Source organism: Haemorhous mexicanus, chromosome 1 (assembly GCF_027477595.1).
Source record: "Haemorhous mexicanus isolate bHaeMex1 chromosome 1, bHaeMex1.pri, whole genome shotgun sequence".
NCBI classification, from domain to species: Eukaryota; Metazoa; Chordata; class Aves; order Passeriformes; family Fringillidae; genus Haemorhous; species Haemorhous mexicanus.
The window spans coordinates 90,847,667-90,861,018 of record NC_082341.1 but is presented as its reverse complement, the minus strand read 5'-3'; the positions used below and the strand labels follow the sequence as shown (position 1 = coordinate 90,861,018).

Here is a 13,352-nt window from a genome sequence, read left to right as displayed (position 1 = left end):
GTGTTAATGAGATCTTTCTTATCAGTCTACATGAAAGTGTTTCTACAGCCAAGAAGAACTATCCTTTTTTTTCCATTGAAGACCTCATGTGCAATAAAGATTCTTTATCTGAACTCACTTTGCCCTTTATATTAAATCAAAAAGAGCTCATTTCCTTCCTTGACTTCAATATATCTATTCTTCAAGAAATTTCAGATATTTTAAAGACATAAAAAAGGTGATTGCAAGCCAGGCCCTTCCAAGTAGTGACACTCAGTCCAAAACAACTGACTTAAAATGTTCCTTCTAAAACAAAAGAACCAATATGGCTTATGTAAGAACAGAATCTTACTTTTACTCCCAGACACACAACAACCATATGAATGCTGAAAATTCACCCACCCTATTAAGGCTCTATTCAGCTGGATCTATTACCGAATTCTCAGGCAGATTCTCAGAGAAGAAAGCTATGATCCCACTTGCAAATTTACCAAAGTAAGCAGTCACAGGCATCATGGTTGCTTGAGCAGCAATTAGATGAGTTCTATAAATATTTTTTCTAGCTTATATTGAAACCAGCATGCCATTAAATGAGGCAGCCAAAGAAGGACACATTACACAGTATTACTTTGCTTCTGAAGCATACGACGACAATACTACATGGAAAATGGTCAGCAAATAGAAAAACAACAGAAAAAGAAAACTGAGCCCTAAAACTCAACTTGTGCTTTTAGACATGGAAATTGTGTCCAGTTTTAATAAAAGAAAGCAACGACCAGCTGCAATGGTCACTACTACCTCAGTCTGAAATGGGAAAGGATAAGTTACCAAAATGCTCAGGATAAGAAGACAGAAAAAAGCAAGGATAAAAAACTAGGTGTCAAACAGTTTAACACAAAGAAGTGAAATCACCATGGAGCCAGAAAAAGAGGTGCTTACATAAAGAGATACAAATATTCTCACAAAAGGAGCAGAGCAGAAAACAACAACACTTTGGTGACATCAAAGACAAACTCACTGCAAAGAGAAACAAAAGCTGACATCTCCCTTACAGACTGATGATTGCAGGTACAGCAAATGACTGTGCTCGGCATTATGAGCATACTCAGATATCCCAGGCCTCTTCTGTCTAATAATAATGAGCAAAATAAACCTGTGACACTAAAGGTCTGCACACATGATAAAAGATGTGCAAGTAAGACTTGGCCCAAATCTGTGGGGGTTACAAGAGGTGCAATGAGAAATTTGTGACCTTAACTGAAGGTATTCACATGAACAGGTGGTTCAGTTTCTAGCTCAGAAATGTTCCTCTGCTTAAAAAATCATGGCCAGCTTCACTGGCTTCTTAATTGAAAATAAATATTATATTATTTAGTTATATTTTAGCTTTCAGGAGATATCACAACAGTGAAAATTTTGTTTATGATGTGTCGGAACTCAGGACATTCCTTTGGGAGTCCGGAGTTTCCTGGGACCCTTGCCAGGGGGCTTGGAGACCCTGGCACACAGCCCAGAACACCAGTGGGTTCGATTATGAACCACGATTATGTCACCTTTATAGAAAGAGATAAAAGCCACAATAGTGTAAATAGTGTAAGAATAAAATAATTACAGAGTCTAAATGTAGGTTTTAAGATTTTTGGTATAGGGGTTTCTGGTGACAAGATGGAGGGATTTGGGCGTGTCTAGCCTTTCTTCTTCTTCTCTACCTCCATCTTGTCTGGTGATGTTGGCACTTTTAGATTGGTCTAAAGTAGAAACTCACTGTCTAATATAGATGATAGGTATTGGAAAATAACTGTAAATATTGTACACGTAGTTTGTAGTATATAAAGATAACACCGCCCTGGAGGACGGGGGAGTGCCTCTGGCTGTCCTGCCAAACGGATCTCGGATCTCGGCTGGACAGGGAGAAAGAACTTTATAGATAAGATGCAATAAACAATCTTGAGACCGAAAAAATGAAGAGCCCTGACTTCTTCTTCAAGCACCGGGCTGGGAAAAGAAACTTTCGAACTTTAGTCGGGGTCACTCTGACCAGCTAGAAAGAGAGACCCTGGCAACTGGCGTCCCTGGGTGGGCTCGAAGGAAGATGCGGCAACTGGCGTTCCCTGGCTTGGCTGCAAGAAAGACCCGGCATTTGGCATTCCCAGGTGGGCTGCAAGAGCTGGGCGGCAAGAGAACAACCCGGATGGGCGGAAAGAGAGACGGCTGCAAGAGATGGGCTGCAAAAGAGAGACCACGACATGTTGGGCAGCAAGAAAGCATCCAGGTGGGCAGTTGGCAGGCAGCCACGCCACCAGACATCAGTCGCTGAAACACAGCCCGTGAAGAGAACAAAAAAGGACAAGGAAAAGAAGCAGGCACTCCCAAAAAGAAAAAAAAAAAAAAGAAAAAAAAAAAAAAAAAGAAAAAAAAAAGGGAAAAAAAAAAAAAAATCCACACAGAAGATCCAAGATTCAACTTCTGCTAAACAGACTCGCATCCAGATCTGGCGGGGGGGCCAGTGACCAGGGCGACCTCCGGACGGACCTTGCAAATGATTCAGCTTTTGGTAAGAAGGTTGAGATTTGAGAACATGGAGGGGACATGCTCTCAGGAACAGTTAAGGATTTTGTCAGCCTTACAAGGTCTGGCAGCCACACACCTTGTGAAAATCTCTGAAAAAAGGTAAAACGGCCTTGAAGCTTTTATCCCCAGCAAGGATCATGTTAGAGGCAATTACGGCAAGATCCCGGAGTAGAGCTAAAAGGTCATTAATTGTGAATCCCACAGGGGCGGGGGGAGGAGAGCAAAGCTCAAAGCAGAGATTGTCTCTGGTCCCAACCAGCCCTGGGGAAGTAGCTCCCGATGAGAGGGAGCGGGAAGTAGCTCCCGATGAGAGGGAGTGGGAAATAGCTCCTGATGAGAGGGAGCGGGAAGTAGCTCCCGATGAGAGGGAGTGGGAAATAGCTCCCGATGAGAGGGAGCGGGAAGTAGCTTTACCGCCTTCAATTCCTCTACCCCGAAAGTCCAGGAGGCCTCCAAAACGCCCTGAAACCCCAGAAACAGCGGGGAGTTCGGGTTCCGATTCGGACGCAAATACGGTCCTTACCCCAGATGAATTAGGATTTTCATCTAGCGAACCGGAGGGGCAAGAACGCCCTGTAGGGGCAAACCCTCCCAGTTCGCGAAAACAGCAGGGGAAAGGGACGGGAAAAGCGTCCAAGTCGGAAAGGGGGGGCGAACGGGGACCGGAGGGGGAGGAGGGATTGCTCTCTTGCGGCGAGCGTGGCTGCGGGGCGGCGGCGGCGAGCTGCGGGGGGAGCGCAGAGGCAGAGGGGGACGCGAGTTTCGGCGCGGGGGCTGTGAGCGCGACACCGACAGCGGCAGCCTCAGCTGGCGCAGTGCCAAAGACGTGCGCGCAGGGCGAGACCCGCGGGACGTCCGGGAAGGGCTCTCAAATCATAGCGTCCACGTCAGACGCGGGCGGTAAACTTGGAGCAGCTGCAGGGCTCCAAGCGGTGCCCGTAGGCAGACGCAGGAGACGCGCGGTGATGATGCAGGACCCGGAAGTCGGGGCGCGAAGGGTTTTTTCCCCAGTTCGCGGACGCGGGACGGGCACCGGCCGAGCAGGGACCGCGCGCCGGCTGCGGGTGTTGGCACGGGGCCAGAATGGGATCTGAGCTGTACTAGTGTCGATCAGAGAGAGAAGGACATTTCCGAGACCGCGCCTGCGCCGAGACGAGCGCAGGGGAGGCGCGGTCGGGGCGGGGTTGTCCACACTCCCATGACGGCACAGGCAGAGACGGGGCGTGATCAGGGTACAGAGGCTGCCCCAGGTACCACCCCTCTCCGATCCCAGGGCAATGGGCACCCAGCCAACCGCAGCAGCCAGCACACAGTTTTAGCCTCCATCAAAATCTCAAGTTGGAGATTTTTCGCGGGTGCAGCACATGTTGAGTGAGGCACACCGAGCTCTTCAACAGGCTAGTCCCACAGAAGTGACAGAAACAGCATATATCAGATGATCAAGTCTCAGATGCAAAAGATGGGCGTGGAAAAAAAAAAAAAAAAAAAAAAAAAAAGTTGTCCAAAAATCAGAGAAAAGTGAGAAAGCACCAGGCTTTTGCCCAAGATACAGAAAAAAGAAGGGAAAATCAATGCAAATCAATGTTATTCCAAATATGATGTAGATGGAAATCTATTTTGAAAAATGCCTCTCAGGGAGAGAGACGGCACCATATAAAGATAGAAGTATTAGTAAGGATTCAATTACTCAAAGTGTCTCTGAAGACAGAGCATTTGAGAAACATCAATCAGATCCTATCTGTGGGGTCATCAGCTGATTCTCCAATGGTTCAGAGTTTTAGGGATTGTTGTCAGTGAGTTTGTAACCTTTGTTATTTTTAGATTTTATAGGTAATACTGATAAATAAGGATTGCTGTTAATGTTATATGAATACTTTAAAAAGGTTGTCTTAACTCCTTCAAATACTTCCTGTTGATAAGTTGATTATATAATGAGAATTCTCAGAATTTGTGATAAGAATTATTATCAGGGTATTGTAGTGTTTATAGCCAGCCAGTGTTCCACTATCTCTTTTGTGAGAAGCCACGTCTCTTCAGAATCTTGTCTTTATTTCCTAACTACTCACAGGTTTTTGGATTTCTTTTAAATCCAAATTGCCGCTTTTGTGGTTTTCTTCATTTATTGTTTCTTCAGTTATTACAGAGGTACTTCAGCCAAGAATTCAAGAAGTCTACTGTGTTTGAAGAATTTCTATCCCAACAGAAGTTTCAGAAGGATCCAATTATTTAATGGTTTGATAGATCTTTAATCCTAAGGTTTCCTATTCATAATTGCTGTTTTTTAAGAGTCTCATTTTAAGAATGTGCTAAGTGATATCCATCAATTAGAGTTCGGGCTCTGGCCAAGTCCTAGCTCTACTTGAATGGAGTGATTGACAATCAGCCCAGATGTTTTCTGCATCAAAAAGTATTCAAGTCCTTTTGGCTTGGCAATTTGACTGTCTATGATAGCTGAGCCTGTTTTCAGAAGGAGTTTGGAGAAACATGAATCCGGACATGGATTCTCCAGTTCTCTGTTGTTGTAAGGTTCATCAGCTGTCGCAGACTCTGGGATGACAGTTCAGTGTTGTAGTGTTTGACAATTGTATGATTTCAGATGTGTTATTGGTTATGTGTATTATCTAATTGATTTCTAATTGCTGTCGTTTTACATTTCCCTATGCAATTGCATAGAGACTGAAACAGAGTTGATCAATGTTTTATTTTCATATCAGGACCCATTCTTCACCTCCGAGATTTTGAGAAAATCCTCCAGTCTCTTCGGGGGCGTGGATTTGTTTGTGTTTTAGCAGGTACAAAAGTCCAGGTGAATCTCAGTGAAGAATGTGAAACTCCATCCAGTGCAAGATAATGCTGACAAGAAGCGTGGGCAAGAAAACGCTGACCATTCCATAAGCAGAAAAGAAGATGTAGAGATGTGGACTGCACAGAGACTCCAACCCTTGTGTTTTGCCCACAGAAGACTGTGGACTTTGGGTCTCTTCATGGGTGTGGGAATCAGTGGTGTTGTAGAACTGTTGTTAGATGATTGCTTGTTATATTTTAGTAGGGCTTTTAGTTCTCTTGTTCATTGCGCCATGCATTCTTTTGTGTATATGGCGGGTTGTCAGCCAAGCTGCCAAAGAGGTCTTCTTGGTGCAAACAGAAGGGGGAGATGTCGGAACTCAGGACATTCCTTTGGGAGTCCGGAGTTTCCTGGGACCCTTGCCAGGGGGCTTGGAGACCCTGGCACACAGCCCAGAACACCAGTGGGTTCGATTATGAACCACGGAATAACTTGTCACCTTTATAGAAAGAGATAAAAGCCACAATAGTGTAAATAGTGTAAGAATAAAATAATTACAGAGTCTAAATGTAGGTTTTAAGATTTTTGGTATAGGGGTTTCTGGTGACAAGATGGAGGGATTTGGGCGTGTCTAGCCTTTCTTCTTCTTCTCTACCTCCATCTTGTCTGGTGATGTTGGCACTTTTAGATTGGTCTAAAGTAGAAACTCACTGTCTAATATAGATGATAGGTATTGGAAAATAACTGTAAATATTGTACACGTAGTTTGTAGTATATAAAGATAACACCGCCCTGGAGGACGGGGGAGTGCCTCTGGCTGTCCTGCCAAACGGATCTCGGATCTCGGCTGGACAGGGAGAAAGAACTTTATAGATAAGATGCAATAAACAATCTTGAGACCGAAAAAATGAAGAGCCCTGACTTCTTCTTCAAGCACCGGGCTGGGAAAAGAAACTTTCGAACTTTAGTCGGGGTCACTCTGACCAGCTAGAAAGAGAGACCCCGGCAATGATGCCTTGTGTTATAGTTAAAAGCCCACCACTCACAGAAAATGGTGGCGTTCTGTGGTCTGTCAGTCCATCTATAAATGCAGCTATATTCAATAAAACAGACCATTATAACGAAATTTGGAATCACTGATTGCTGTTTGCAAAACTAAACTCAAAATTTTGCTAATCATGAAGAGTTATCAGAGTTTGACCACTATGTCATTTTCCTGGTTTCAAAAGAGTCCTGTAGTTAAAAAAGACACTGAAACACTCTGAATACTTCCTTGACTTGCATAACAGCATTAAGCTTCACATTTGATTGTCTTGTTTGACACAAAAATAGCAAATAATAAATATAAATCCTCTCCACATGGAAGGGGTAGGATAGAGGCATTAAAAAACATTCAAACAATAAAAAGGATTAAAAGGAAAAAAAGAAAAGAAGACATAGATGGGAAACACCATTGAAGAATATTCAAACAAAAAAGTACTGGAAAACATGCAGGAAGAAAGAAAGGAAAAATCAAATAAAATCAAATAGCAGGTAAAGTTGATGAATGCCTGGAAATAAGAGGAAACAGAGGTGAAAATGCTCTCCAAATCATTGCTAACTCACTACATGGAAGGGGTAAAAACTTACAACTCTAAAAAGAATAAATAAAAGGTATTTTCTTACCTTTATAGATACGACCAAGTCCTCTATAGTCCATTTGGTCCGAACAATTGAAAACCACAACATACTTTCCCAGGCATTTGCCCATGTCTTTAGTTGTCTCTGTTTTCCCTGTCCCAGCAGGTCCTGCTGGTGCACCACCCATACTCATGCCCAGGGCCTGCGCCAGAGTGATGTAACACCTAAAGACAGAACAAACAGATCTGTGAATCTTTTCCTACCATTAATTACTTGAAGTCTATCAATGCAACCACCACAAAAATATTATCCAGAGCTGGGGAAGGGGGCAGAAATGTATTTCCACGTGGTGAGTCCTCAGTCACCCCCTTGTGCACTGTGAAGCTGAGTTACCAGGACCAGCTTTGTTCCACCTGCAGAAAAGCACTCATCCAGCACAGCCATGACTGCAATAGCCCAGGAAATCCACAGGCCAGTTCTAAATGCTGAATACCAAAATACTGTAGTATTGTGATTTTCTCAGATTATCATAAACCCTTCCTCCACTACAGCCTCATTCTGCAGCACCCAGAGCCACTGGATTTCTGCCTTTTCCCCCTCCTTCCATTTTCCCAGAGTACTCATGATGGGCTCTCTGATCTGGCAGTAGGGAGGCACAGAGGCTGGAAGCACCTCCTGTTCTTGATGTTTCCACAGCAGCATGCCAAACCACAGCATTGCTGCCAGTCATGTGAGGTGTTTGAGTTCCAGGAGGGCAATGGATGAGAGCTGAGATTGCAATGGGCAATGGAGAAAGAGGAGGAATCTATGAGTCCTATGACCATATTCTTCTTCAGCGTCCATCCTGGGTTGAGATCCTGAAGTTTAAGTCTCAGCCTTCCCAGGTGATGTGGAGGTTACTGAAGGATGTAAGGAAGTCTGTTGTTCTAATCTCCAATGCTCCAAATTCACAACAAACACATTTTGGCACTGTGGAACTCATTAGCTTTATGATATATGTGGGGAGATAAAATGGGCCCTGGAAAAAATCCTAAATGATAGCACCTAGTATGACTTCTTAAGAAACCACAGAATACTCATTCTAATACAATAGCAGTAAGAATGCTTTTTCACCTTATTGCTCAGTGACCAGTTAAGAGGCCACCATTTAACACAAAAAAAATACCACTCCTAACAATTCTGCTACTGAAAATGAGGTAAGGACAAACTGAATACATAGCACAAGTTCTATGCAGACCTTTCACTTCATTTTTGGTGTATGCCATGACATGGACTGTGTCTGATATGATGTGTAGGAGCATTCATACCTTAATGCAATGTACTACCAGCTGTGTGTATTTATCATGTGCTTAGGGAATCTCTCTGAACATGAAATCATTAGCCAAACAGAACTTGACTCCAAGCTGATTAAGACACCATTACCTGAAAATTTTCAGAAGATCAGACAATTCCACGCAGCAGTATTACAAATATTAAGATGGGAAAAGCCTACAAGGGGAATAAAATCTGTTGTGCTACATTGCTTAGGCACATAAGTTTCCCATGCTAACATTAGGAAACATCTCTGCTTCAAATACCATTTCAGTATGTGACAGTGGGTAGCTTCCAATCCCTGCAGCTTTGTTTGGCTCTTCCAGGTTTGTCCAAAGAGAGATATGCCTCCTCGTTCTGTTGTTGTTGTTATTATTATTATAGTTTAAACTCATTTAAAAGGCTTGTTTTCTTCAATCATATCATCCTGTGCTAATTTTCAATCTTGTGTGACACGGCACCTTGTAGAATCATGATATATCCTATGTCCGGTTCCAGTCCAGTTCTTGGCTCTGCCCAGGACAAACCCAAAAACCACACCATGTCCCTGAAAGCTTGGTCCAAACACTTTTGAACTCTGGCAGGCATGGTGCCAAAACCACTTCCCTGGCTGCATTTTAATTCAGTGAACAAATATTGAATGATATTTTATTGATACTGGCTCCCCTGGTGGGTAAAAATATTTTCAGTGCCTTAGTACTGCCATAGCCACTAATCAACTGCATGTGTACTGCTGCAAACAAACTTCTATCTAATATAGGAACAGTAGGGTGCATAACATAGAATTTGGGAGATGTGTTACTTATTAAAAGCCAGGTATCCACATGCAGAGGTTTGGCTCTCTGAAATAGCTCACAGGGAATAATTTTTGTTCAGAAACAGACAAAAATCTGAGTTTTCATTAATAAATAAAATCTAGTAGCACAAAGAATGCAAAGAGAAATCCAACATTAACTCAAGATGGGGCTTTGAGCAAATTGGTCTGGTGAAAAATGTCCCAGTCCAAAGTAAGACGTTGTAACTAGATGATCTTTAAAGCCCCTTCCAATCTAAACCATTCTATAATTCTATAAATGACTGAACAGGCAATAATTTTGACATTTGTATCCAGATATAAAGGAACAAGCTCTGGCATAGCAAATACATCTGCCTCTAGTCTAGCTGAAGCACCAGTCAAGCACTATAGGAAAATAGGCTTCTAATGAAGTTTATACTGTGCTGTATGACTAACACTCCAGCAATAAAAACCTCCTTGTGATTGCCCTCAGAGTTTTTCTGTGTTTGTATTCCTGTAAATCTCCATAGGCCTTGCTTAAAACCATACTGGCACTAGTTATGCAATGGTATGTCCTGAGTTACTGCTTTTTCCTACAGGTTGACTTCAAATTAATCACTTGCTGTAATTCCAGATTCTCATGCAACTTCTTGTCTTTTGAAAGAAGCAATATATTGGTGTTTAGGCTGACTCCGTTTAGGCTGGTGAAGTGTATGGGGTTCAGGCATAATTATCTTGAGAACAAGTAAATTTTTCAATGCCCATCACAGCTCATGTAGCTCAAGCAAACACTCAAATTCAACCTGCTTCCAATAGCTGGATATATAAGCACTGGCCTCTGCTGTTCACCAGCGATATTGCAGCATTGTAGAGCAACAAAAGTAATTCTGACTCATGAAAGTTAAAATAATTTAGTCAAAGGAATTAAATCTTAGCTCCAATACTATGCATTTCACTCCTTTTACAAATACCTGTCAGTTAAGGGAGTTATAACAAGCCTGTCTGTACAGCCTAGGTATTCATTGCAGTAGGTGAACTCTACATCAGTGATTTTGACAACGCATTTATCCAAGTCTTCAAGAAAATAAAATCGAGACTGTTTTTGCCATTCAAAGTCAGATGGAGATTTAATGTTCATACGGACCTATTATGGAAAAGAAAAATCATTAATATGGAAATGAATCAGTAACAAATTAATCTTAAATTCTATAGAGAAAAAAAAGTCTACTTAATATAAATTCATGACCTTGAAGAATGAGCACAGAATCTGTCAGGATCAAGACATTCGGAATTATCTTTTCAAACCTGTCTATGACATGCTCTGAACCTTGTGTCAGCTTTGATTTTCCTCTGATTTGGGCACAGAGATTATGAATTGCGTCTTACAGAGATATTGAAAAACAGTCATGGAAAATATAAAAAATGAACAATACTGGCTGTCCTGCATGGTAACTGCATCATTACTCACAGAAATACTAAATTGTGAACAGTATTTGAATATGGTGTATAGATTTCTGAGTGCTTGTTTATTTGGGTTGTATTTTCAGCATGAAGTTGTTACACACATATTTAGATTTATGGTAATTAATAGATTCATTATTATTGACACTAGATCTCAAAACCACTGGCCTCTTACAGAAAATGTTGCCCTGGTTATTGGCCTTGCAAACACAGTGTAAGGTGAAGGGGAAGTTCTGGAATCTCAGCCACTTCCCTCTCCTTTATCTCAATCACTAAAGGGTATGTTTAGCAGAGAATAGAATATAATCTTTTAAGATAGAAGGCTATTATTACATATATTATTTAAGAACCCTTTTCCCAGTTGTGGGCTTGCTCCTGACTTTATATTTCACATACGGAACCTACAAATTTAAACCATTTTCCATAATTTTAACGACATTAAATTAATTACAAAAATAATATGAAGATAAATTTAAAACAACAGGCAGAGAATAAAACCCCATGCTTATCTTAGAAGCCATCAGTTTTCTTTCAATACTTTTCTTTATTGTTTCCTATTTTCTTTACACATGCACTTAATTTTTATCTTCCTAACATATATGCATAAATTAAGCAATCAGTATTGATTTATTGACCTTTGCATCATTCAAGTCCTTTGGAAGTCGTTTTACTTCCATTTTTATAATTATGCTTTCCTTATTCAACATACATATCCAAAGGAAGCCTGATGCAACTCAATTATCAAAACCCCTAAAATATCTGGTATATCTATTGTTATTCTCTTCAAATATATGAAGCCTCCCTGCTTTTACCTTTGAATAACTATTACCTTACATCAACACATAGGCTGGATCAGAAATCACAAGATTGACAGGAATACTAAAGAGAGTTTTTTTTACATTTACATTTCAATCAAATAATGCCTTAAATCTTCAAATTGAGAAGACAGTTTAATTTCAAAAGTTAAACTCTTTTGCTCACGGTGAATTTGTGCATGATGAGTATAAACAACCATTTAAAAAACCTGAAGTCTAAACTTCTGAACACACCTATATATAAATTCCCCCTTCTCACTGCATCACATCTATATTAAATCAAACTAAATCTGATATGGTCTATCACAGCAGTAATGCCAGAGCTACTCAAAGAGAATAGATTCTAAGACTTGCTTATATTTTTTTTATATGCGCAAGACCTTCCATACAGAAAGTCCCTTGATGGTTTTCCAAAACTTACCAAATCATCAAAGATATCCTTCTGGTGCACATGAATGGTGATTAACGTTTCATATTTTGTCCGCTCCATTCTTGTCAGATTGTGTGTTGCCATGTCAATCAAATCATTTAAAAGTTCCAAGAACTTCTGATTTGTTGTGTGCATTACCTTTTCCACAAGCAAGAATGATCATATTAATACAAACACCATTTGTTCTTTCAATATTTAGAATTTTAATTTTTTTTAATTTAAAAATATCCAGGGTTATAATGTCCATATTCTGCTTTGTATTTATTAGGCTTGGAATCCTAAATTTGGATTTGTGGGCTGCCTTCCGTTCATGCATTCTTACCCAACAGAGTACAATAAGGTTATAGCTTGATGAACAGGTCACTGTAAGATTTTATTCCAAGACTCTTGCTCTTTTTATTATACATTACATGTTCAGCCGACCGCATTCCTACATATATTCAAAACCATCAGTCAATCATTTTGGGTAGTATATATCAGCTCAAGCTTTAGGGGGAAGAGGAACCTGAAGATCTGTCACATCCTTTAACCAGAGGAAGGGGGAAACCTACTATAATTTTAAATGCTGATGCTAAAATAATAATTTATTTTGTAGTACCAGATCTGTTACAAAGTTCCACAAATACTGACTACACAATACTGACTTACATAAATAGCATCATCCTCTGCCAGTGATGTACACAACAAAAGCACTAAGATTTAAGAAAGAGCAGCTCATTTACACCTCATTCCAAATATGTGGCAGAACAATCACACCAGCTTTCTGTAAATACATGCAGAGCCTAAAACTCACCCAGTTTGCTGAGAAAAAAAATTGATAAAAACACTGTTAAAACTAACAGAGAATTAAATAACCTCCCCACCCCCCAAAACCACACATCCAGTTCAGCCCAAAAACCCACAAAAGTTGTTTTCTTGTTAATGCAAAAGAATATTTATACCTAGTTATTCTACAAACAAGAGTGGACTAAAATCAGGTTTATGATCTTTTAAAACTTTGAACAATGCAGAATATGTAGCAGTACATGGTTTTCTCCATAGTCAAAGCCCTTACTTTCACGCAGTATCAAAGTACAGCATGGAACTTGCCCTGCATTTATGTTTATGGTAGGATGTTGTTACTCATTCTTTGTTCAATCTCACTGTATATTCCCTATTAATGGTGTTTTGCAACCCTTTAGCTCATATCCTCTCCTTGCTCTTTCATAGATTCACTGTTAGGAATGACACCTTGGTTTTTAACAGCATCTTATCCATGTGTTTGAGATTAAACCAACACCTCCTGAAATGGATTCTATTCTTCCCCTTCCCTAAAAAAAAGAGCTCATCAACTGAAGGAGTTAATACGTTTGGATAGAGTAGACCTATGTCCACAAAGCACAGCTACTCCCCCAAAATTCAGGAGCTCTTATTTCTTTCCAAATTTGATTTTGTGAAAGTAACATGATAAAATTCCCCATATTCTCAAAATAAGAAACTGTCTCTTCCTAAGATGCTTGCCCTAATAAAACAACAGAGAAAATCACATGATTAGGAACAATTCTAAGGCACATGCTGGGGGGATAATGAGGAGGTGTGACTCCTTAACACATTTTTTATTATTCT

The 13,352-nt window shown here is 40.6% G+C and overlaps 1 protein-coding gene across 1 annotated transcript in view; it reads right to left on the bottom strand.

The window, feature by feature from the left end:
• The window catches only part of LOC132332073 (dynein axonemal heavy chain 5-like), a 154,739-nt gene that overhangs the window by 97,991 nt on the left and 43,396 nt on the right, over window positions 1-13,352 (bottom strand). Inside the window, exons 39-41 of the mRNA XM_059856007.1 lie at window positions 11,739-11,885; window positions 10,013-10,185; window positions 7,001-7,179 (exon numbers count right to left, since the gene is read on the bottom strand). Coding sequence (XP_059711990.1) covers window positions 7,001-7,179; window positions 10,013-10,185; window positions 11,739-11,885 — 499 coding nt within the window. The remainder of the gene's footprint in view (window positions 1-7,000; window positions 7,180-10,012; window positions 10,186-11,738; window positions 11,886-13,352) is intronic.